This window comes from Bombina bombina, chromosome 12 (assembly GCF_027579735.1).
Source record: "Bombina bombina isolate aBomBom1 chromosome 12, aBomBom1.pri, whole genome shotgun sequence".
Taxonomy (NCBI): Eukaryota; Metazoa; Chordata; class Amphibia; order Anura; family Bombinatoridae; genus Bombina; species Bombina bombina.
The window spans coordinates 20,725,428-20,751,669 of NC_069510.1; the positions used below are offsets into that span (position 1 = coordinate 20,725,428).

Here is a 26,242-nt window from a genome sequence, read left to right on the forward strand (position 1 = left end):
TACAAACAAAAAAAGTCACCTGCAATCCCACAGGTCCTGGTGGGCCTGGGAAACCTCTAGGACCTTCGTCACCTTTCTGTCCAAAAAGACCTTGTTGACCTCTCGGACCAGGCTCTCCATCAGCGCCCTATTAAGAAAATCCAAGGTTCAATAACTTAGCCTATAGATACTTGCATACTTTTTAATAAACACACTCCATTAAAATGTTACTTACAGATGGACCTGGCTGACCAATGGGACCTTGAGGACCAGATGGACCTGGAGGACCCTGTAAATAAAATTAAATAAGTTTGCAAAGTTCCTTAAATAAATTAAAAAGAGACGAAAAGTTCATCCAACTGCAATTATACATTGTACCTGTTCTCCTTTCTCTCCTCGGTTTCCTTTCTGTCCAGGTTCCCCAATTTCACCCTGTTACAGATAGACAGAAATAAAGTCAGGTCAGATGCTTCTTCTTTTTCTCTAAAAACAGCCATTTTAAAACATTCTTTTTTTCAATGACCTTATCTCCATCCTCTCCAGGTGGACCAACTGGGCCAGCTGGACCAGGAAGACCTACAGGACCTTGGATACCATCACGTCCAGCAGGACCTTGAGGACCTTTTTCACCCTGGAATTACAAGAATAAGTTGGTAGTCATTTATACAAAAGCCTAAAGTCTTTAAAGGAACATTAATACCATAGTTTAGTAATGAATGATGTACTGCATTAAACATGTTACAATATTTTATTAATTCATTAATACTCTTCATGAAAAGCCATGACCCTAGTCTCCTTCTCTGTGGTCAGTTAGGGACCGGTGTATATATGTTTGTGATCTGAGCTAACCAATTACAGAAAAGAATGATGGGTAAATATTATCACTCTTAAGTAAAATGATGACACTGCAACATCTTGAGGAGGAAATAGAATAATCAAACATTTCATTGGTATTTTACAGTAAAAGATGGCAGAATAAATAATGATTGTATTGATGTTTATTTTTCATAATTATTTTTTTTTGGGGGTGAGTAAATGTTGAGTTTAGTTTATACCTGAAGAGAGATAAGGTAAGACAATGGGGCATATTTATCAAGCTCTGTATGGCGCTTGATGCCCGTTGTTTCCATATGAAGCAGCGGTCTAAAGACTCCTGCTCCATAACTTGCTCTGAGGCGGCGGACAGAAATCAACCTGATCGAATACGATTGGGTTGATTGACACCCCCTGCTAGTGGCCACGAATGGCCGTGAATCTGCAGGGGGCGGCATTGCACCAGAAGTTCACAAGAACTGCTCGTGCAATGATAAATGCTGACACCGTATGCTGTCCGCATTTATCAATGTGCAGCGGACATGATACGCTACTTCGTATCATGTCCGCTCGCACATTGCTAAATATGCCCCTATGTATGAAGATCACTTGGCAAGATATCTTAAAGCTATAGGGAAGACAAAACAGATAGAGCATGCAATTTTAATACACTTTAAAAATCACTTCTAATTTCAAATGTGCTTTGTTCTCTTGGTATCCAATGTTAAACATGTAACACACATATCCTACACTAGTGGTAGCTAGCTGGTGATTGGTGCCTGCATACATTTGTCTCTTGTGATTGGCTATTGAGATATAGTAGTGCAATGCTGTTCCTGTACCAAAAGATTAGCGAATAAAGCAAATTTGATAATACAATTAAGTTTGAAAGTTGACTAAAATTGTCTGTTCTATACAAATCATGATAGAAATATTTGGGCTTTCCTGTCACTTTAACTTCTAATATATGAAACGAAATTCTATAGACGTATAAATAATTAATGTTATACAACAGATAAAAACACAAGAAGGGGCTTAGGCAATGTAGTAATTCACATAATCCATCAGGACTTTGTTAGATTGGGTCAAAATGCACTGCAGAGATTACTTGAGATTCTGTCAGATGCTCATTACAACAAACACTTGCCTGATACAAAAGGTGTGAATCATGCAAAAGACTCTATCCTTCCTCTCTTTTTTTCCCTTCATATTGGGCTCATGCGAAACAAAACACTGTGAACTAGATTAAATGGTATTAATGGGGATTACACTCTAAAAATCCTTTCACAGAATTGCTTCCAGGAAGATGCAAAAAAAAAAAAGTCTAGTTGAATTTTCTCACATTGTTAAAGCTGCGGATGTAGAGGCTCTGAACGTTCAGCGTATTATTTTATTTCATTAGTACCTGGAAGCCAGTACTAAATATACTATAAATAACCCAAATGGTGCTTTTCATTTGACGTGAAATGTACTCTGCACGTTCCCTTAAGTAAAAGGCTTTTATGAAGTTGTTTTTCCGGCCTAGGGTCTAGCATCTTTTAATAAATGCACAAAAGAAGAAGAAATAATAAACCTTTAATAACAGGAATCAATCAACATAAATGTTCTGATTCAATTGAAAATCACTTCTGGCTTATGAGGGTCCTGATGGAATACACACAGCATTTTGTGTTAGGTGCTGTTCTGAGTTTGGATATAAAAGAGCTAATGTCACCATTTATAGTCCTTGATAATTGTATAAGTTAAGGGTCTTTTAGAGGCATATTAACACAGTGCTCCTTTGGTAAAAACAAATATGTTAAATCAAAGTAAATATAAAAATAAAAAGACTGTTAAAAACAGCAAATAAGTTACTTGCTTTCTTGCAAAATAATCACATTGAAATTCTCTGTGTAGCCCCGCCCCCAGGGTTTTAAGAGCAGATATTTTTCATTCTGTCAGCTGTATCAGGAAGCACAATTGTAGTGTAAAAAAATATATAAATACAAGGTAAAATCCATTTAAACAGATGAATAATACATATTGTGATGATTTAATTAAGTATAAGTTACTGCTGAGTGCTTTTTTATCATAACAATGAAACCATGTAATATCCCTTTAATGCAACACTCTGCTCTGCTTTGTTCCAAACCACTGAAATTCTAATAAAAGTGAAAATAAAAATATATTTTCCATTTAAAGGTAAACAAAGCCCCAATTTTTACAAATTGCTTCTATCATCAAATTGACTTTGTCATAGTGTCCTTTTAACCATATAATTCCATAGATTTAGATACTATTACATTAATAAATGTTACTGTAATTATTTTTCATGTTGGACAAAAATAAATAAATATATATCTTATATGACAGACAGCAATCTTCCCAAGATGGTAACAGGCAAGTGTTAATATTAGGAGGTAGGACTAATAATGATTATATGCAAAGAAAAAAAAAATAGTATCTAAAATGTATCCTACTTTGAATAAAATTGCAAACTAAGCCTTACTAACGCATTTTGAGGTACTAACCATGTGATTAAAAATCAGTACTTCTGTAATCATATGGATATAAATGTACATTAATGGTGTAAAAAATTGTTCATTTATAGAATGTTTTTCTCCATAAGCAAAAAAACTGTAAAATAAAAGAACCGAGGGGATTAAATTTAACCTTATTGTTTCAATTTAGAAGTACAGAAATATCCTTGAAGCAATATCCTAGATTTACATAAGTTACAAAGTTTCAAACTACCATGGAGTTCTGCTGTTTAGATTTGATCTAAACCATAGCTCAAGTTGGCTGCCTTAATCCAAGACTCACGGATCAGTGCTTCAAGAACTAATGTAATACTTTAATCTCTCCCTGTAGTCCAAAAAAAAAGTATAGGAAAAACACAGTAGGTGTTGAAGACATTGTGACACTTGCAGAACAATGCAGGGATACATATCTAATTCCTCGGCAATAATCATACCAGCAGGAACATTTAATGGCTAATAAATATTACTCATTAGAAAAATGCTGTGTTTAATGAGGGTGGAGGAATCTTTTTTTTTTTTCAAACTATTTTATTAGGAATTGCTTAAAGGGGCAGTCTACACCAGAATTTGTTTCCTTCAAAAAGATAGATAATCCCTTTATTATCCATTCCCCAGTTTTTCATAACCAAAACAGTTATATTAATACACGTTTTACCTCTGTGATTACCTTGTATCTAAGCCTCTGCAGACTGCCCCCTTATTGCAGTTATTTTGACAGACTTGCATTTTAACCAATCAGTACTGACTCCTAGGTAACTCCACGGGTCGTGAGCACAGTGTTATCTATATGGTACACATGAACTAACGACCTCTAGTTGTGAAAAAATGTCAAATGCATTAAGATTAGAGGCGGCATCAAGGCCTAATAAATAAGAATATGAGCCTACCTAGGTTTAACTTTCAACTAAGAATACCAAGAGAACAAAGCAACATTGATAATAAAAGTAAATTGGAAAGTTGTTTAAAATAACATGCCCTATCTGAATTATGAAAGTTTATTTTTGACTAGACTGTCCCTTTAAGTCCATAACCATTGTGAATAGATCCATAACATTCTGTTTGCAGTTAGACATCCGTAAATAAAAGAAATAAGAAAATAAATGTAAGAAAATAAAATACTTACAGGGGCACCTTTCTCACCAGCTGGTCCAGGAGGTCCTTGTGGGCCGGGTCTTCCTGGCAAACCAATTGGTCCGGCTGGACCTGCTGCACCTCTTTCACCAGGAGAACCCTAAAGTAAAGATTTAATTAATAAAAACAATGACATGGTCCTTTTGTCTCAGATTTATTATATTTCAATCTGTCAAAAGGCTAAAACATGAATTATATTCACTTTGGTGAGATCCAAAGCCTTGACACTTTTTGTCAATTCAATTTTTCAAGAGCTCTATTCTTTATATGCGGTTTTTCTCCACATCTAAGTAGATCTATAAAATCAAACGAATAGTAACAGTTGATAAATAATAGTTATTTTGTAGCCAACTCAAAATAACTTTAGATATTAAATTCATAAGGATGAAAGGATCAATTGGCCCAACTATGGGTTGAACCTGTTTTTCTGGACAGATATTTATGTTGGCAGATTAACCAACCAAGTTTTTGTTTTTAGTAGGGAAAAATAGATACAATTATAACATAAAAATATTTTTTTTGTGTTAAAAGAAATGTAATCTTGAATAGAAAATCAACTTTACCATGCAACCAAACGTTATTTCATTCTCACACATGGTGCTCATACTTACTGCAGGTCCAGGGGGGCCAGGAGGTCCTTCATTGCCTTTCAGACCGGGAGCACCCTAAGTTGAAACAACAAAACTTGAGTTAGATATTTCATCATCCGTAGCGCACATGTTCAGGAACAATGTAGTGAAATTCCCTCTACTTACAATTGGACCAGGAAGACCTCGTTCTCCAGGGAATCCTCTCAAACCAGGAGGTCCATCTTTACCAGGTAGACCAGCTGGGCCAGGATCTCCCTAAAGAAGAAACAAACATTTTCTGATGTATTAATTGAAAAACATCTAACAAACAAAAATCTGCTGTTGAAACCGAATTGGCAAATATGAAAAGAAACAAAATTTGGTAGTTTGGAAAACTATGGAGTTATATATGATGGAAACCAGCGGAAATATTATACATAAAGTATCTCAAATTATTTGCTATAATCCATTTTTCAAAACATGTTACCATTATGATTTTGATATTTATGTATATGACATATCTGAACATCATATTTTATTGCCATTTATATAATGAGTATAATATACTTACCTTAGACCCTTCCTTTCCAGCAAGACCAGGTAAGCCCTGTTCACCAGGAGGACCAGGGGGTCCAGGATGTCCTCTCTCACCCATTGGACCAGTTTCTCCAGTAGGACCCTGCAAAAAACAATGACAACATGTTTATTGCACAATAACAATAATTACAAAAAAATTGGCTGGTGCAGAGGTGAACCCTGAATAGCTACATTCTTCTGAAATCCTTAAGTTTTAAAAAAAGATTCCTATAAAAATCTCATACAACCTGTCACAGTGAAGACCGTTTTCTTTGAAATAATATTCCTGATATTCTTTTTTTGTTGTTGTTAAAAACAGATACCGTATGTCTTATTGAGAGATATGTCAGATCTATTCTAGGAAGTATTTTGTCTAAAGTCTTTAAAAAGGTATAATCTAGTTTAAAAAGAAAATATTAATTTTAATTAGACCATTTTATAAAGGTCAAAGACCCTTCTCTTTATATGATTTTTTTTACCTCTCATTGGAGGATATGCAAATATGCCAATCCTGATTGGCTCGTAGGCTATATCCTTATAATAAGGCATTGTGCTGAGTTTAACCCTTTAGCAGGAGTAAACACACAGAATGGAGAATTTATTTACAAATAAAATGTTCTATAACAAAATAGACCCATTTTGTTTTAACAGTAGAATATTCCTTTATAGCAAATATGAAATGTCAGGTTGTTGTAAATAATATTAATAATGTTGAACTAAATTATGATTACAATTTACCCAGTATCTGGTGTTCCTAACATTAAATATGTTATGAACGATTACTTTCTTTTATAATATATTACAATTGTATCTATTTTCATACACGTAATTTTCTATTAGGTTTTGTCTATTTAGACACATTCTCTCCACATTTAAAGGGACTCTTAAACAACTGACTCTTAAATAACTACACGGGAGTGAGCACAATGGTATCTATATGGCACGCATGAACTAGCACTGTCTAGCTGTGAGAAACTGTCAAAATGCACTGAGATAAAAGGCGGCCATCAAGGGCTTAGAAATTAGCATATAAGACTATCTAGGTTTAGAATTTGGTTTAGAATTCAACAAAGAATACCAAGAGAACAAAGCAAATTTGATGATAAAAATAAATTGGAACATTGTTTAAAATTGCATGCCCTCTCTGAATCATGAGTGTTTAATTTTGATTTGACTGTCCCTTTAAATGAATTGGAAATAGGATAACATTTCAAACAACTTTTAGTTTACTTCTGTTATCAGTTTTACTTTTACTTTATATGATGTAGAGAAATAATTAATTTGTATGTGAAAATCTGGCTAATGTAAGTTGCATTAAATTCTGAAATCAAAATTTAACCCAAACCAGTTGCCAGTTGAATACACATAGGTTATCTGAAAAACACAATCAAAGAGAAGACAGTTGTCTCAAATGAAATGAGGTCACTTCAAAGAAACTTTTGATCACTGCCTGAATAAGTTGTTAATAAAATTACCAACATAACAACCTCCTGCAATGAGAAGGACGAAAGTCGGCTGACTATCAGAAATCTGAGGAGGGTAATTGAGTTAACACAGGCAAATGATGGGACAAAAAAGTCCTTTCAAGTCCCAATATACAATATACTGTCTAAAGAAGACATTTACAGGCATGTTGAAGCAGATTGGGTTTTTAAATAACCTATATTATAAATGTTTAAATATTTTATTTGTACCTCAGATTGTATAAATAATATATATTTATGGATCTGGGGGATGTGTCTAAGGTTTTCACAATACCTTTAAATAAAAAAGTGAATTTTATATATATATATATATATATATATATATATATCAGACTGAATTGCAGTTCATTAGACATCTGATGAAGCAAGGAGGTTCCAACAATGACTGGTATTTACTGGTATATAAATGCCTTGGTAATTTGTGCTATGATTTGGATCATATAGTTGTATGCACTCAATGTTGGAGTGATGTCCACAGATGTACAATGTATTCCTATTAAATGGTATTAATATATGTATATACTGTATCTATGGTGATATAGGTTCTAACAAAATTCTATTGCAGGTATGTATGGAATATAGAGATATGTTCAAAAATGCAATGTAATACCAGGATATTAAAAGCTATGATTCTATGAAGAGCAAATAATTAAGCAATGCTGCCCCCTGCAGATTCACGGCCAATCGGCCCCTAGCAGGCGGTGTCAATAAACCTGACCGCTGCTTCATAGCTTCTGAAGGCTCGCCGGAAACAAGGGGCCTCAAGCTCCATACGGAGCTTAATAAATATGAGTAGGATATACATCATATGTATATATATATATATATTCTAAGTGTACCCTTTTTAGTCTCAAAAATACATGCTAAATTATATTAGATGGGCCATATGTTGACCAGATAGTTTATTAATACTAGGAAATCTAGGCATATCCACATTCTATTGAATGATTAAGAAATTGGGAGGAGTTTGGTCTCTGACAAAAGCTCTTTGCACAGAGAGAGAGAAAGACCCTTTTTGCTGCTTTTTGTGGTGACTGACTGAGCCTTGCCTGTTCTTGTTGCATTCCTACTTTGCTGCCATTTTGCTTACAGAGGGACGCGAGTGTGCAAATACAGTTTTCTGTAAGACAAATCCTGTTGGGACCCTCTTTCTGGATAAGAGATTATTAATTCTCTTCCAAAATTGGTGCAATATTTCCCCACAAATGACAATAGAGTTATCTGGAATATTGAACTCTCAAATTGGTTTACGGGTAATGTATTAAGCGATTTGATGTTGTTATATTTTTAAAGTTTTAAAGCAAAGATATTCTTTATTGCTGTAGTTTAATTGAAGCTGGTATTTAAAAGAGGTACTTTATAGTTGCAACACTAGTATTAAATAGACCAGTGTATTTCATATATAAAATATACTAGCGCTAAGTCAATTATTATTGAGAAAGGGGTCAGGTATTAATATTTATAAATTTGTTTGAGTTACTGTGATATATTTTAGAAACTGCACTAGTTGTGGCTAAGTTGAAACTATTTAATGCCATATTGGTTGGTATATGCTGAGCTGCTAAATTGTATAAAAATCTCTGCTTGATTATTTGAAGTATTATAAGACTATTTTGGGCCAAATAGTTTAATTATATTCTTCTGGAAGTTCTATTAGATTTATTAAGATTTGGTAAGATTTGTGTTGAAATATTTAGTTACATTGTTAACTAAGCATTGTTAAGTTAGTAGCCCATATTTTGGCATTGGACTAAGTGTTGCTGGTTAAATACAAATTTAACTGTAAAATTCATGTGGGATATTTAAGTGATTCATTTTGAGTTAAGGTTAATTTATAGAAATATTGTGTCCATACACAGGGTAATAGAGAATATCGATTAAATATTAATATAGATATTTTTATAGCCTGCTTCATATAGGATATTGTAACAACTGGAAATATATAACTGGTCTTGGGTGATATTCAGCTACTATATAAATAGAATAAAGGTGTATATAAAGATTAACTGATCAGAATTTAGGAATATTTTTATTATGATTAAATATACATTTTTAATAACAATATAGTTGTCAAATTTATAGATATCTCAGTAGTGATATTTTGGGGTATATTAAAGAGATTTAACATCTTACTGGAGTGTATTGACAAAATTCTGCTATATTAATTGTAGATATCACTGACAATAATTTTAAACTGCTATTAAAGTGTCAGTAAACCTCAAAAATAATGTTATATAATTCTGCACATAGTACAGAATTATATAACATTATATTAGCCTTATCTTTATAAAACCTAATATTCCCTTTGATTTTTTTTTAAAAATGACACAGTCATATACACAGTGCAGCTCGCTCCTGCTGTCAGAGCAGGAGCGAGCTGCACTGTGTATAATGGCACGGTCGGGCCGGGCTGTGACTATACAGCAGGCCCGATGCGCTGTGTGAAAAAAAACAGACCCGCTCAGAAGAGCGCAGAGAGCGGGTCTGAAAAACTGTCATTTCTTAAAAAAAATCAAAGGGAATATTAGGTTTTATAAAGATAAGGCTAATATAATGTTATATAATTCTGCACTATGTGCAGAATTATATAACATTATTTTTGAGGTTTACTGTCCCTTTAATTATTAATATTCATAATTACAATACTTAACGGGTTGGTGGCAACTGCAGCTGATAAATACGCCAACATTAATGGAGGACACTCCTGAGACATATAAACATCTTGGTATCCTTTATTAAAGAGTAATCCTAGGTGAGCTGGGGGGTAAATATTTAGAGAATACGTCAGACCTGGCAGAGAATTTTTAGTTAGGCCTATGGAACCTTCTTTCAGCCCACTAGCAGAGGTGGGGAAACTCATTTTACCATAAAGAAAATAATACGCTTTGCATTTCATATTATGAGCAATTTAGTATGAATTTATTATTTTTATTTTGCATGTGTAGTGTAGGTTTATTATCATTTTCACTGTGTGCAATCATTATTTCCTGCACAATTTCAATACCAATTTAAATGTTTCCATAAAATATATTTGCAGAACAATTTAATTATGATTTTTAATCTGATTTATTACAATTATTTTACAGTATCTTTATTTCAATATTTCATTTATTCATTTCATAAAAAAAATTTAAATTATATTTTGTGAGCTCTATTGTAATGTAAGAATCTCCTGCACGCACTTTAAGGGACTGTGTACTTTAAAATTTGTTTCTTCTTAATGTGTTCCAAATGACTTACCTATTGCAGAGTATTACATGTATGGGAAATTGCTCCTCCCTGTTTATTTTTATATTTGAAATAGCTGGTTTTGTTAATTAAAACCAATACCTGTTCTTCTCAAGAACATGTCCATAGAAATGGGCTGAGCCGGCAGGTAAAACAGATCTGCTAATGCTATCTATGTCTAAACATAGGTATTGAAATGTTTATTATCGATGGGCACAACCCACTGTTTCTGACACAAACATCTCTGCCTCCTACTCTTCACTTAGAGATTAAACAGTGCTATTTACATAGCTTTTCTTCAGAGAATAGGTTTGTTATTCATATGGTTTCTAAAGGCAAAATAACATTTTTCAAATAACAGAATAAAGGTAAAGGAACATATCTTCATTTTAAAAAAAAATACACTCCAGCAGGTAAAATGGACCATTGGAAACACAATAAGGTGAGGCAATTTTAGAATACAATGTCCCTTTAAATGCGGGGAATAATACTTTGAGAGATTCACTGTTCTCACAGTAAGAACTGCTTTTAGAGAATTTTTAGCAGCGGCTTCACAGTACTGGAGAGATTTCCTAACGAATAACACAAGCCCAAAGACCTAATATAATCAGCAGTTATGGGTCAATTTATTGAGTTGGCGGACTGTAATCATCCCAATCAGATACGATTGGGATGATTGACACCCTCCGCTAACAGTCGATTGGCCGCAAATGTGCAGGGGGGCGGCATTGCAGAAGCATTTCACAATATTGTATCTTTTGTAGAAAAGCAGGAATTTAAGCTCAGGTGCATGCATGTGTCTAATTACTATATGGCAGCAGTTTTGCAAGAATGTTATCCATTCTGCCATATAGTGCTCAGACACCTACCTATTTATCTCTTCAACAAAGATTACCATGGGAATGAAACTAATTTGATAATAGAAGCAGATAGGAGACTTTTTTTAAATTGTATGTTCTGTCTAAATTACAAAATAGCTATTTTAAGTTTCACCTCCCTTTAAATACTTAACCTAATGTCATTTATTTTATTTGCTAACAAAAAAATCTGCTAGCAGTTAAACCTGTGGGCTGTGATCACACACTGAAGCAGATCTGTGATCTCAAAGCTACAGATTCTGCTATTATATTCATTATTTGTTTTCAGATAACCACGTCTGTTCAATCGGGTTAATTAGGGATTCCACACAATGACTTACCTGAGGACCGACAACGCCGGGAGGACCGGGGGGACCTGTTTTTCCTTGGAAACCCTAGTGATAGGAATAAAGAATGTGAGTCGAGGTAGAATTGATGTAAAGCTGGCAACGGGACAGCTCGGCAGGTCAGTAATGCTGATGTTCTGAAAGAGACTAGCTTCTGAAAAACATAGCAGTATATAAAAGAAATAGGTACTCATGGGATGAAACCGGAACTAAAGAATGAGATCAGACGATTGTATGCCACAAACAGAATAATATACCCGCTAGACATGCCAGGAACATGCTTATTAGAAAAGCTTGGTTTTTATACCATGTTGCGTTAAACATTTTTGTTAACAACAAAAATATCTCTTGTGCATTTGAGTTTGTACACAAGTTGCATAGCAAAGCAGCATAACTAAATACTGCAGAAAAATAAAGGTTGTCAACATCAAAACAGCCTGCCAGATACTGACAAAACTGAATACATTTATAACTCTATGTCAGTTTAATAAATCTTTATGTCTGAGAATGTTTCTGAGTTCCAGAGACCCCTCAACAAGCCAGAATCGCCATGCAGACAATGTGTGTGTTTGGCTGCACCAATGGACTGAACTTAAAGGAATAGTCTAGTTAAAGTTAAACTGTCATGATTCAGATAGAGCAGCAATTTTAAGCACCTTTCTAATTTACTCCTATTAATTTTTCTTTGTTCTCTTGGTATCGTTATTTGAATGTAAGCTTAGGAGCCGGCCCATTTTTGGGTAGCGCTTGCTGATTGGTGGCTACATTTAGACACCAATCAGAAAGTGGTACCCAGGTGCTGAACCAAAAATGGGCCAGCTCCTATGCTTAGATTCTTGCTTTTTAAAATAAAGATACCAAGAGAACAAAGATAAATTGATAATAGGAGTAAATTAGAAAGTTGCTTAAAATTACCTGCTCTATCTGAATTATGAAAGATTAATTTTGACTAGACTATCCCTTTAAGGCATACGTTCTAGTACAGTGGAAGTTTTTGCGGTAGTATGCGCAAATTGTTAATACAGTTTTATTGGGGGGGGGGAAATCTTGTGGGAGCATGGTTACATTTTTTATGTAAAGAAACATTAAAAAAAGTATTTCCTTTTTTTTAATAAATGTATATAATAATAATTAAAGCTTAATTACTTAAATATATAATTAATTTCCAATAAAAATAATTAAGCACTACAACTGTAGCCAGCTGTATAGTGGTAGACCAGAGGCAGGGTACTAGCAGATTAATTCTGAGTCCCATAGGTTCATCCTCCCTGATCTGTTATATGTCTCATATGTCTCTACAAAATATCAGTCAGTTTCAAATATCCCTCGCGCTTCATACAATCAAATGCTGCTGTTGCTCCAATAATAAATTCAAACTACCTCAACTAGGTATCAACCTGCTCCAATAATAAATTCAAACTACCTCAACTAGGTATCAACCTGCTCCAATAATAAATTTAAACTACCTCAACTAGGTATCAACCTGCTCCAATAATAAATTCAAACTACCTCAACTAGGTATCAACCTGCTCCAATAATAAATTCAAACTACCTCAACTAGGTATCAACCTGCTCCAATAATAAATTCAAACTACCTCAACTAGGTATCAACCTGCTCCAATAATAAATTCAAACTACCTCAACTAGGTATCAACCTGCTCCAATAATAAATTCAAACTACCTCAACTAGGTATCAACCTGCTCCAATAATAAATTCAAACTACCTCAACTAGGTATCAACCTGCTCCAATAATAAATTCAAACTACCTCAACTAGGTATCAACCTGCTCCAATAATAAATTCAAACTACCTCAACTAGGTATCAACCTGCTCCAATAATAAATTCAAACTACCTCAACTAGGTATCAACCTGCTCCAATAATAAATTCAAACTACCTCAACTAGGTATCAACCTGCTCCAATAATAAATTCAAACTACCTCAACTAGGTATCAACCTGCTCCAATAATACATTCAAACTACCTCAACTAGGTATCAACCTGCTCCAATAATAAATTCAAACTACCTCAACTAGGTATCAACCTGCTCCAATAATAAATTCAAACTACCTCAACTAGGTATCAACCTGCTCCAATAATAAATTCAAACTACCTCAACTAGGTATCGACCTGCTCCAATAATAAATTCAAACTACCTCAACTAGGTATCAACCTGCTCCAATAATAAATTCGAACTACCTCAACTAGGTATCAACCTGCTCCAATAATACATTCAAACTACCTCAACTAAGTATCAACCGAATTACTGATAAACCATTACCATAATCCCTATTTGTTGTAACTGGACTAAACTGCTCTATAAACATATTTCTACAATATGACATAACATACAAACTGTGCTGCTGTAAAGATGTATAAATCACCAGCTTGACTAGTGTTGCTTTTGGATTAATAAAGTACCACATGATTTGTATTAATTTTATAATTGTGTCTAGAATGTCGTCCGCCCCATACAAATATGGCTACCCTAAGTAAAAACAATATGGTGGATCACAGAGGAAGTTATAATATTGTATAACCCCTTCTGCTCTGTAACGACTACATGCAGTCCATAGAATAATGCGCATGTACACCACTTAACGCCTTTAAACACTCATATAGTTTAAAGTGATGGTAAACTTTACACTTTGGATTAACAGATCCTGAATGTGACATTTTAGATGGTGTTAAATTAATCAGTTGTAATGAAGATGCAATGTAACTTACTGTTTAGTCTAGCCGTGTCATTCTAATAAGCAGCGCTCAGGCCACCCACTTCAAAACTTGTATTTTTTGTGAGCTAACAGTTTGAACTGTTTTCCAATCGGTGCTCTAGCCATATGGCACTTTTGTTGTAGCTAGAGTGCTGATTGGAGAACAGTTCAAACCATTAGCTCACCAAAAAAATTAAGTGGGTGACCGGAGAATGGGGTATTAGAATGGCACGGGTAGATTAAAAAGTAAGTTACAGCGCATATTCATTACAACTGGTGAATTAAACCTTATCTAAAATATCGTTTCCCTTCCGGATCTAATTATAAAAGGTGTAAAGTTTACCATCACTTTAAAGTCATCCTGTTAGCACAACCAGCAGCTAATCCAAAAATGCAATATATAGCACCAAAAGATTATACAAAAAAATTATCTGCTTCTTTCATATTCTGATTTTTTGTCGCTGTGCAATTAAAGAAGCATAAAATAAAAAGCAATTGTTAATATAATGCATGCAACAGTAACTAAAGGAACGGACTCAAAATTTAAATGCAAATAGATGCCTTTATGGGAACATGATATCAAACTGTATTTACTTTCTTAAATTTTATATCTAAAATATGTTATTTATTGTTAAATAAATGAAAATATGATTCAATCTAACTTATTAATTTAACACATGTTAATAGTACTGGTAAAAATGCATAATATTTAGGATGTAAATATTATAATTTATATAAGTGTATTTATGTGCGTGTCTATGCCATATATGTGTGTATTTGTTTATGCATAAGACAGCACAATCCCCCAACGCGAAAAGTGTATTTTTAATACATTTCTGAAAAAGACACTTAGCATCATACATCATACCTTTTGCATGCCACATTTCTACTCCTTGATGACAAACATGACATTTTACCAGCATTGGTTCCTCTTACAAGCCGTTTACATCCAGGCAGCGAGAAAGGGTGTTGACTTAGGTGCCAGACAGCCAGGAGCAGTTTTATCAAACCAGCACTAATAAGCCTTAAGCAGAATGTTATTGATCTGGCAAATCTCCTAGTAGAAATCTAGTAATGCTGGTTCCATGATCTACATGCAGCGGTGGCAAGCTGAACATAAGGTACCATGGTGTCGCTAACAAGATATCCTATCAAAATGTAGCTGCCGATACAGTGTTGTTCAAAATTCTGAGTTTGAAATGTTACTATTAGAATTTGTTACTTTAGCATCCTAGGAAAATGGCACCTGGTTAGCGTCAACCTCTTGGCCACCATAGAGAGCTGCAACGCACTGTAGTGAAGGGGTTAACAAGTCTCTTTTAGGACAAGACTTTATGAATTTGAGATGTTTTAATTGAGTACATTTAAACAATTGTCACATCTACTGGGACATTAGTTTTTGTTTCCTTTTACAAACCAATTAAAAACTAGACCACGTGTTCCTAATGTGTAATATTTCAGGGGACTATGCCTTTTTGTCAGGGGGGGGGGACTTTTCACAAAACATGCAGGAATGGTAAAATCTAACCTATGTATTTTAGTGCTTTTAATCTTCAAATACTTCAATTTTTTTACATTTTAGTTTCAGAGACAAAGACATAATATTTCTGAAGATGTATTTTGGAGAGAAGGAAAAAGGTTCACAGGCCACTAACACCAGATTTTAGAGATATCTCAGCCATAGCACAGGAGGATTAACAAGAGTAACATTCTCATTAACCTAACTGAACTTATGGTGGGACACACTTAAAACCTAGTCTGACAGAAGCTACTGTGACCTGCTGGTGTCCAACCAGGATCATGAATGTAGACATTGATGGAAGCTGTGCCATGTTCTAGGTGTGTCTAAAGTTTAGAAGTGTATAACTAACTTGTTTTAGGATCTGCTCAAAAAAGCATAGTTACCCTGACTTGACCAGAACCAATGGGGGAGATTACTGTAGACCATTCCATGTAGTTGAAGAAACATCCACCTTGCAAACATTTGGTAACATTTCCTCATCTACAGGGACTGGTTTAGAGAAACCACACGTCTGATGGAAGTCAGATGTAAGGATGCACTACCAGATCTTGAGATACTCACAGTTTCACCTCTCTGTCCTGGGTGACCGGGCAGTCCATCTTTCCCTGGTGGACCCTAAAATGGTAAGAAAATCATTGTTCATTTATCTATGATCTATACAGAAAATGATTATCTTATTAGTTACCAGTAATCTCTACATGCTTCTAGGAATAATCATTCAATTTTCTGTGTTTTCAATTTTTCATTAATTTTGTCATTTTTAATTTAAAAAAAGTTTTCTGTTAATTTGAGAAGACAATAGACTTTGTGAAATAAGTGCAGTCATGTTGAAGCTACATTTGGGGATTTATATGTTCTTGAACATATTTTAGTATGTACATACTATTGATAATTGTTAATAAAAAAAAGGTTTTGGTGTACTATCAAAATGTAGATATAATTAGCCCTGGATATTTTTCACTAATACTCTTTAGTATTGGTGATCCTCTACAAATAAACTTACAGGGGGGCCCTTTGGTCCTGGAAATCCAGTGGGTCCTTGAGGTCCGGGTGGTCCCTGTGAAACAGAAAAATGTATTAATAAGACGTCAAAACTCATCTCAGTCCTGTAATATGCAACTTTAGGGAAATATTAACACTTGGCCTAAGCCTGTTACATGCAGCGGCAATGCAACTTTTTTTCAAAGCTGGAATAAAGCCATGGGCAAAACACTTTGTCAACTAATCGAAAAAAGCCATAACACATTATGGCGGTAAAGCCTTTATAATACGACATGCTGAGCATATGAAACTACAGTTTGTTGTCAGAACCTTTCGCACTCCTACTTCCCAAGCCAAGAAACATTAAAGGAAACACACTAGCGAATATGTTCATTGGTAGTGTAGCAACTGGAGAAGGGTTTGAGTTAATGATGTTGATAGGTATATGCTATTTGTTAACAAGGCGTTAAAAGAAAGATAATGAAAGAGAGACTAAAGTTAATATAAACTATAAGAAGAATATGTGAAAACAGTATTCTCTAAATTGTTTCTAGAGTTTGCTTACATGTTCTAGATCAAGTGCAAACTGTATGTTCTACTTGATCTAGAATGAGTTCTGACAACACACAAAACATACTTCTACTTAATTACTTTTTTTTCACGGCACCATGCTACCATGATAATGCCATACCTAGACCAGCTAATACACTTGCAGATCTTATGGCTACCAAGCAATGCAATTCTGTTGGTCGGAGCCATGCAGCTTATGATCATAGGTCTACCTTTATATACCGCTAGTGGATGGCTCCTGGCCCCATATGAATTCAGACAAGGCGCTTTCTTTAGTATCCAAAATCACAGTTTTTTTGGGAAAATATTGTTTTGGGGGACTGAAAATCTATCATGAAACTCAGTATATTTAAATTGATTGACAAAATGATACTTAAAAAACAGCTGTGTTTCAAGACACTGTTTGATTGCTCAAACATCCCTATCGATTGTGATTTTCTCAACTATACGTCAACAAGCTTCCACCTCTTTGTATAGCTTTAGAACTAATTTTATTGTTATAGTAATTTTTCTACTTAATACACATCATTATTAGCTTTTCTGTATTATAGACATGTTTATATATATATATATATATACACACACATATATACACACACACACATATATATATACACACATATATATACACATCATTATTAGCTTTTCTGTATTATAGACATGTTTATATATATATATATATATATACACACATATATATATACACAATATATATATATATATATATATCTCCTTTTCTTTCTTTTTCATTCTCTTGCTTTTGTCACTTGCAGAAAGGAAGCATACAAAGGTGACAATGTATTAGTGTACTGTATAGATGTTACTTTCTCCGAAGTACTTCAGTTCAATATGTCCAGCTCTCTGTTCTATACCTGGTATGAAAATTCAATCACTCTATTGATTAATCTGGCCTTCGTTATACTGTCAGTAAACAGCGACTCTGACATTCTGTAAGTGCTATCATTTTTGTTTATAATGATTTAATAAGTTGCATAATTTACAGATAATTAAATAAATTCAGAGCTTTCCAATACTATGTTCTATTCTTACTTTCTAGAGACTATGCACTATATTGCTTTATCGTTCATTACATTTTGCGTTCTTGTTTTAAGAGGTCCTAAAGAAAACCAATAAAGTGGTTGTTAGGTATTTGTTTCAATACAAATGTGTCGCAGTTTCATGTTTCTGTGCAAAAATATTTTTCAACTGCAAGGACCAAAATGAACCTTTTCCAGCCTATCAAATCAGGGCAGCAGCTACAGCTCTCAGATAGTAGCACAATATTAAATGAACATTGTAGTAAATAAATTGCTGCATATGAAAAAAAACATTTCCACAGGTCAAAAAGTATGGGCTTTTATTTCTCTTAAAAGTAAAATCTATTTAAATTTAAATTAAAACTAATACTGCAGATTTTTGTTTTTTTACTTTACTAATAATTATTACTGACTGGTAAGGACAATTAATGATCCTTTACTGGTAGAGAGAGACACCTTTGTAAATGTGACAACAGAACTTCAATTCGTTCATGACAGAAACATGTGTTTCTCCAAAAGCAATCTTTTAGATAAAGCAACGAAAATGATAACAATTCTCCTTTAAGCTGAGTTGTGCATGCGCGCCCAAAGATTTGCTATTTGATGTCATTACTGGGCAGAGTGGGCTCTCAGAAGGTTAAAGTGATTGTGAGTGAAATTGTAATCCATTTTATAAAAACTTACCCTTTCACCTGGAGGACCAGATGGGCCATCCCCTCCGGAGTTACCCTACAAGACAAACGGACACAAATGAAATGAGACTTTTTCAGTTTCTAGCTCTGTTCTTGCATAGGTTTAAGTACTATCTTCTAATGCAATACTATGTGATTGTAGATATCTGCTTCACCCTCCTCCTGGGTAACTGCAGTTTTGTCCAAAATGTGTCCAGAATCTAATTCCCCATCCTACAAAACTATAGAGAGATAGTCTATCTAAAGGGAGAAGATCTACACTTTGTCTGTAGATTCCCTTTTGAAGGAAAATGTGTTTGAATGCCCACAACTCTTTTTGGCTTCAAACTGAAAGAAAGCCATTTTGAGGTGGCCCCCTCTTTGGAAAAGTTTGTCTATAGAAACCAGTTTAAGAGCTACTGCTTCATCTGCAAGATTGCCCCTTGCCTATAACCAACTAACAGGGTCCATATTATAAGGGGACATCATTAAAAAAAAGAGACAGTAGAGTCAAAATTAAACTTCCAAGATTTAAATAGAGCGTGAATTGTAAACAACTTATTAATTTACTTCTATTATCAAATATATTTTGTGCTCTTAGTATCCTTTGTTAAAGAGGATACCGAGGTCGGCTCAGAAGCAGCTATGAACTGCTTGGAGCTAACTGGTGATTGGTGGCTGCCCATATAAGCCTCTTGTCATTGGCTCACCAGATGTACTCAGCTAGCTCCCAGTAGGGCATTGCTGTTTCTTAACCTATATATAAGGAATGCAAAAGTCATGTTTTAGGGCACTGATATATTTTGCCTCTTTCTGAAATTTGCTGTTGGATAGAAGGCTCATAAAATTGGTACTTATACTTAGGAAAACCATTGTAAACTATTAATTCCTTAATTTACCTTGGGGCCTGGCTTTCCTGTAGTTCCCCGCGGACCTCTTTCACCACGTGGACCCTATGAAAAGCATAACACAAATGATTAGTTTTCAGAATTGTGGCAACCATTTTTTTTTATACATTCTAACTATGAAAAAGCTAAATAACTTACCGTTGGACCTCGTTGCCCCCTTGGACCTGGTTTGCCAGGGGTTCCCTGTGAAAAACAGACAAAAAAAGCTTAATGCCATGGAAAAAATAAATAAATTAAAGTGTAAATATAAACCATGAACATAATTTTATTACATAACCATAAAGATAAATCAACAAGTCGTCTGATAGAAATAGCTTAAAGGGACATAAAATCCCAACATTTTCTTTCATGATTTAAATGGTATTCTCTATCTGAATCAAGAAATAATATTTTTGGGTTTAATGTCCCTTTAAACTCTCTACATGTTTCAATTTTAGCCCTTTAGTCTGATGGTAAAATAAATAATAAATAGATAAAAATAATTTACCCTTCCACCTTTCTCTCCATTTGCTCCTGCGAATCCCGGAAATCCGATCGAACCCTTAATGTGATACAAATAATTGTTACATGTTTAGTCAAAAATGGCTCTACCTTATAATACCAACAAATACATGTGTTATTACTAAATAATTTGATATATAAATGCTCATATTGTATTCGTAACAGATGAGGAATAATGTAAAAAGATCCATATTGACACTTATTCAAAATCAAGTGACACTAACAACTGGCGTCAAAATCCACTTGAAAAATTCAAGCTTCTATTTAAATCATCCAGTCCAGGTTGATTTCTGCATCTTGGGATCAGATGAGTAAAATGCCACAGGAAAATATATGTGCTTGTAATGTTTTACACTTTAGGCAGCCACATTGGATTAGAATGACATTTAAAAAGCAAGAGAGATACAAACGCTTATTGAGTTCCCACTGCAAACCTTCACCATGTATTTAATGGCAAGTGCCATCCTAAGCAACGGACGCTATGGAACCCGAAAAGGACTTGTATATGCACATTGCATCTTTTAATTTTTGGTCTAGTTAAAGATTTCATTTTCTTTAGGTCTGTAGCCAGACAAGACCCCTTTAATTAAGTTAAAGGAAAAAAAATAACTACAAATACAAAATTCTTAAAATAAAAAAACGGTGAAAGAAATCCCCATGAAGTAAAAAAAAAAATCTCTGCTAGATTTATTCTAAGTGCAGCTTAAAAATGGCTTGTTTTTTTCAATCGCTGCCATTCGCGCATATATCAAGTTTGGTATTTGTATTTGAAAATATGACGCTGTTTAAAGCAAACCTGCATAAACATATCCTGTGTGTCTTTTTAAATAAGCCCCTAGCGTTAAAGGATACCTGTATGGCATATACTGAGACTTGATGCATACAGCTCTATAAATATATATTATAGAAATACACCTATTGTAAGTTCACATTGAAAGGTTACAAACGCTGAAGTATTAAATGTCAAGAAACAGCTGAAGCCGTAATCTGTTGAACAACATAATTTATTATATACAAGTAATTATTACCATAAACAGACTCAGTGAACTGTGCTGTGTAAATAATTATTATGACTAGCAGTACATACAAATAAAACAGAGCAGATAACATCAGTTTCACTTGAATATATTAAATATGAATCATTTTAAATACTTATAAATTATCAGCTGTATACAGTATTCAAAGCCATATGTAGACAACCAGGGTCCTTTTAATCGAATGGCATTTGCAACATTATATTTCTGTTGTAACATTTGAGATAGCAAAATTAAGATGTCAATTAGCCAAATATTTGTAAACATTCAAAAACCAATGAGAATAAAGGAACGTGGTCACCATGGGCTATTCAAAACAACCCTTACCGTTCATTCATTCAACCCATTTTGAAAGGATACAGTACTCAACAATAAATGATATTTTCTTTACATTTCAACTATATCTGTATCTAAAGGATTATACAAAAGCAAAAGGGTTATATTACCTTTGGACCTTGCCTTCCTGGATACCCAGGTAGACCTGGAACTCCAAGTTTTCCCTATAATACAAAAAGCAATATATGCTATTAAATACATGACAGCAAACATGGTACAAAAATAAGAACATTAAAGAAAATTATACAGTGTTGGTCTGGCTTTCTCAGATAATATATTTTTACCTCTTGTGAGAATATCACTCCAAGCTATGATATTCTATGGAGGAGGATTTGTCAATGTGTCTAAAAATACACTGGGATCAGCTTTGCAGAAAAACCAGTGAGAAATAATATTATTTGTCCCATGAGATAAACTGAGTTTTGTTTGATAAACTGAAGCTTTCATTTTCAGATGTTTGTAATCAGTAGGATTTATTCAATAATAACTAAATTGTATTATAGATGAAAGAGACAACATACTCTAATGAATTTTGAAGCTAGGCTGCACCTGCATTACATATTCAATAAAACTGCCAAGTGCTGTAATTGTAATATTAACTTTTAACAGATGAAATTCAGACTAAAATACGACAACTTCAACACACTCCCTGGTGGTCCTGGGCAGACAGAAGCTGATGGACCCATATATTGTGTGAATGTACTGGGCAGGATCCTACATACATACATACACAGTCACACACACACAAATACTAGTGTATGGTATGTATCAATGGAACCATAGAGGCCCATTTATCAAGCTCGGTATGAAGCTTGTGGGCCCGTGTTTAAAGAAGCATGTGTGTTTACAGAAAGTGATAAACTAAGTATATCTGATTTCCCTGCAAGCTCAAACTATTTTTATGGATTGTGGTTTCAAAGAACAAAACCAGCTATTTCAAGTAGAAAAATAACCTAAAGGAGCATTTTCCCCATATATTTTATACTCTGCAGCTGGTATAACAAAGCATTAACCTGAGGCAAAATTGGACAAATATTGAGAGTATTGAAATATACTATAAAATATGTTGAGAAACATCAGGATATAAAAAAACATGAATAAAATAATTATTTCTTTCATTTTTTTTGTTTTTCTTGCCTCACTGGATAAAAAAGAAGAATTGCAACAACTTTATTTGATGTTATGTTTGGTTTCACAACCGTTAAATTAGAATTTTAAATAATAATCTCCTGTTGCAATAAATGAGACAAGATCGGACGGTAAAACGCGCTGGCAGCTCCTTTGTAAAAACTTGAAAGTGTAAATGAAATAAACTGAAACGTATTTGGGACGTGGCTAGCTAGATGGCTTTTGTGAATTTAAGTATAATGAACGAAGCCAATAATGCAGCATCCAGCCTTCCTTTTATTAGGATCGAACCTATAGAGATGAGAATGCTCCCTACATAGAAAACAGTAATGCGCCAATTATTCAGCCAGTCACTTGTACGGCTTTATTATTTTTAGGCTGAGTATTTTCGTCTAAAAGGACAAAACAAGGAAACCTTAATATGTTGTTACAATGTGGCAAATGCTTTTTACCCTGTTACTTCTTCACAAATAATGCTTTTGTTTTGTTAAAACTGTTGTGCAGGAAACACTTCAATTAAAGGGATAGGAGAGTCATTTTAAGACAATTTTAAATTCACTTTTATTTTCAAATGCGCTTTATTATCTTGGTACCCTTGTTGAAAAAGAATATGGACATATCCTACACTAGTGGGAGCTAGCTGTTGATTGGTGCCTGCACACATTTGTCTCTTGTGATTGGCTAACTAGATATGTTCAGCTAGCTGCCAGTAGTGCAATGCTGTTCCATCAGCAAAAGATAACAAGAAAATGAAGCAGATTTGATCAATTGGAAAGTTGTTTAAAATTGTATGTTCTATCCAAATCATATAAGCGATGTTTGGGGTTTCCTGTCCCTTTAAACTGCTGGCTACAATTACATTAGCACGGCTACTACTCATCATGCTAGTGTTGTCCTCCAGTACCTGACTCTCTCTTCAAAGCTGTTCTCTTATTCTAGCACATTATAGAAGCCAGTTAGTAAAATGCTGCATCTTTATACTGGGCGCCGCCATCTTGGTACGCACGTATTGTTGCATCCTGTGACAGACGCAGGGAGCTTTCACAAATCTGTGATGTTAAAGGCTTTGTGCACTGTGGGTCAACTTGCACAATAGACAGCAGAAGATTTACACTGTTTTTGTCCTGAGAAATAATATAGATCAGGGACTCCACTGCAGAAACATACAGCTCCCACTCTGTATTGTGCACACTAAACTGAAGTGCATGATAAGGATGTCAAGAAGACAACAATATCACTGATCTGTGAATGAGCCCCACTTCTGTCACAGGGTACAAGAATACTTCAATTCCAATATGGCAGCACCCAGTAATAAGATGCACAGCTGCACTAACCAGCACTAGTAAAGGGCGGGGGCGGACTGATCAGCCGGGCAAATAGGATCTGGACGGCCTTGTGGGATGGTGGCTACCATGTTCATTTTTTGGGTCAGTGTGAGACAGTGGGCGCCCTTCCCTAATTTTTGCCTGGAGCCCTGATCTGTATAAGTCCGCCCCTGGTAAAGGGTTAAATAATCGAGTAGCTAACTGCAGGCGCAGGAGGAGTAGCGACCCTGTTACCCTGCAGATTAATCACAACATCACAGATATTGGTTAAGTGTGAGAATACATCATTAATAACTTGGAACAATAATTAAAAATACTTTAATTAATTTGCACACAATATTTGATGCACTCAAACCTCTAACTCATGTTTTACCTTTTCTCCTGCGGGACCAAGAGGACCAGAATCTCCATTAGGGCCACCTCGACCTTTTGGACCTTCCGGTCCATCTTCACCTCTTGGACCTGGTGGGCCAATTTCACCCTGTAAGAGAGAGGAGAAACATTTTAAGGAATCTTATTTTCCAAATACGAAATGGCCATAGGAGTTTGGAAAATCAATTTCCATCGGTTGTTCTTACACCTTGACTATAAAACATAAATGACAATAATAATAAGTATGTTGTCTTTCCAAGATCAAAGATGCAGGGTGAAATGCAATATGGTTCCTTTAAAGCAGTGGTCTCAAAGTACAGGCCCTGGGGCCATTTGCAGCCCCCAAGATAGTTTCATATGGCTCTCCCTTGTTTAATAGGTAAACCATTCATTTGGGCTGACAATTCTTTTTTAGGGTTCTAAGAAGTGTAACTACTTGATGTTCTATATAGGCACATACAAGATACATATGAATACAAGCATCCAGTGTAGACTCCCACCATGCACTGCTTGGATAAAAGTCACTTTTAACTTTGTTATACAGTTCCAGATCGATCGTTTCACTTGGCACTCACAAGATAAATGTAGACAATTGTGTATGTCTGTTGTGGGCTACAAATCCCACAATGCACTACTACTTGGGTAAATGTAACTTCCAGTTCCTAGAATATCTAGCACTTACTCAATTCAAGCAGCCCCCATGGGCGATGAACACTTGGCCAGTGGCCCCCAGATACATTGAGTTTGATACCCCTGATTTAAAGAGATAATATACCGAGAAAAAAATCCTTTGTGTGAAAGAGCAACATTTAATCAAGTTTGATGGTCACTGGTTGATAAGGACAACTGTCAAATATCTACTGGTGGAGAGGAACACTCCTCTCTGCAAGTCTAACAACAAAATGGTGTTTTATTCAGGATGAAATGATTTACAGACCATGGATAACAAAAGAAGATCAACCAGTAAACACATTCTCAAGACAAAGTAATTTCAATGTCATTGTATATGACCTTGGATCAGTAATACTTTCTGGATGTCCATACATAGTAGCATTAGACTGTAAGCTCTTTATGTAAAGTGCTAATTAAATATTTGCTTTTTTTTTTTTTTTTTGCCAACACTAAAGAAATAATCTGCAAAATAATTAATTGTGAGAGCAGCCCAGTGGGGTATCAACATTGATTGTGCCAAGTCAATTAACATTTTCATCTACTCCATAGGTGAGGACAGGTTATCAGTTAATTAATTTATTGATCTCCAGAATCCTTACAACTGTAAATTAGGCTGAGAAAAATCGGATGGTAACTTCTGAACAAACTCTGATAATAAAAAAAAGGAAATACAGAAACCAGAGTAAAATAGATTTGAGACAGTTTAAAGGGACATTCCGGTCAAAATATAAAAGCAGATGATTAATTACATCTTTGAATAGAAACATATTTGCAATATACATGTATTGGCAAAAATGCTTCTAGTATAAGTTATTACTGTTTTAGTGTTAACATTTTTCTCTGCACGTGCATGTGAAGCATAGCTAGATATTCTCAAAGCACCAGCTTTTTTAATATTGCAGCTGCTCAGATTATCAGTGGGGCTTGCATCAAGTCAGCAATTAACAAATTGGCTCATTACCAGATTGTA

General features: G+C 34.6%; 1 protein-coding gene across 2 annotated transcripts in view; it reads right to left on the bottom strand.

Annotated features, from left to right (window-relative positions):
- LOC128643237 (collagen alpha-1(V) chain) overlaps positions 1–26,242 on the bottom strand; it is a 236,618-nt gene that overhangs the window by 31,668 nt on the left and 178,708 nt on the right. For both annotated transcript variants that reach the window (XM_053696224.1, XM_053696223.1), the window contains exons 30-46: positions 24,602–24,709; positions 21,886–21,939; positions 20,392–20,445; positions 20,043–20,087; positions 19,896–19,949; positions 19,010–19,054; positions 16,741–16,794; positions 16,299–16,352; positions 11,498–11,551; positions 5,583–5,690; positions 5,198–5,287; positions 5,054–5,107; positions 4,435–4,542; positions 503–610; positions 358–411; positions 215–268; positions 20–127 (exon numbers count right to left, since the gene is read on the bottom strand). In XM_053696224.1, coding sequence (XP_053552199.1) covers positions 20–127; positions 215–268; positions 358–411; positions 503–610; positions 4,435–4,542; positions 5,054–5,107; positions 5,198–5,287; positions 5,583–5,690; positions 11,498–11,551; positions 16,299–16,352; positions 16,741–16,794; positions 19,010–19,054; positions 19,896–19,949; positions 20,043–20,087; positions 20,392–20,445; positions 21,886–21,939; positions 24,602–24,709 — 1,206 coding nt within the window. The remainder of the gene's footprint in view (positions 1–19; positions 128–214; positions 269–357; positions 412–502; positions 611–4,434; positions 4,543–5,053; positions 5,108–5,197; positions 5,288–5,582; positions 5,691–11,497; positions 11,552–16,298; positions 16,353–16,740; positions 16,795–19,009; positions 19,055–19,895; positions 19,950–20,042; positions 20,088–20,391; positions 20,446–21,885; positions 21,940–24,601; positions 24,710–26,242) is intronic.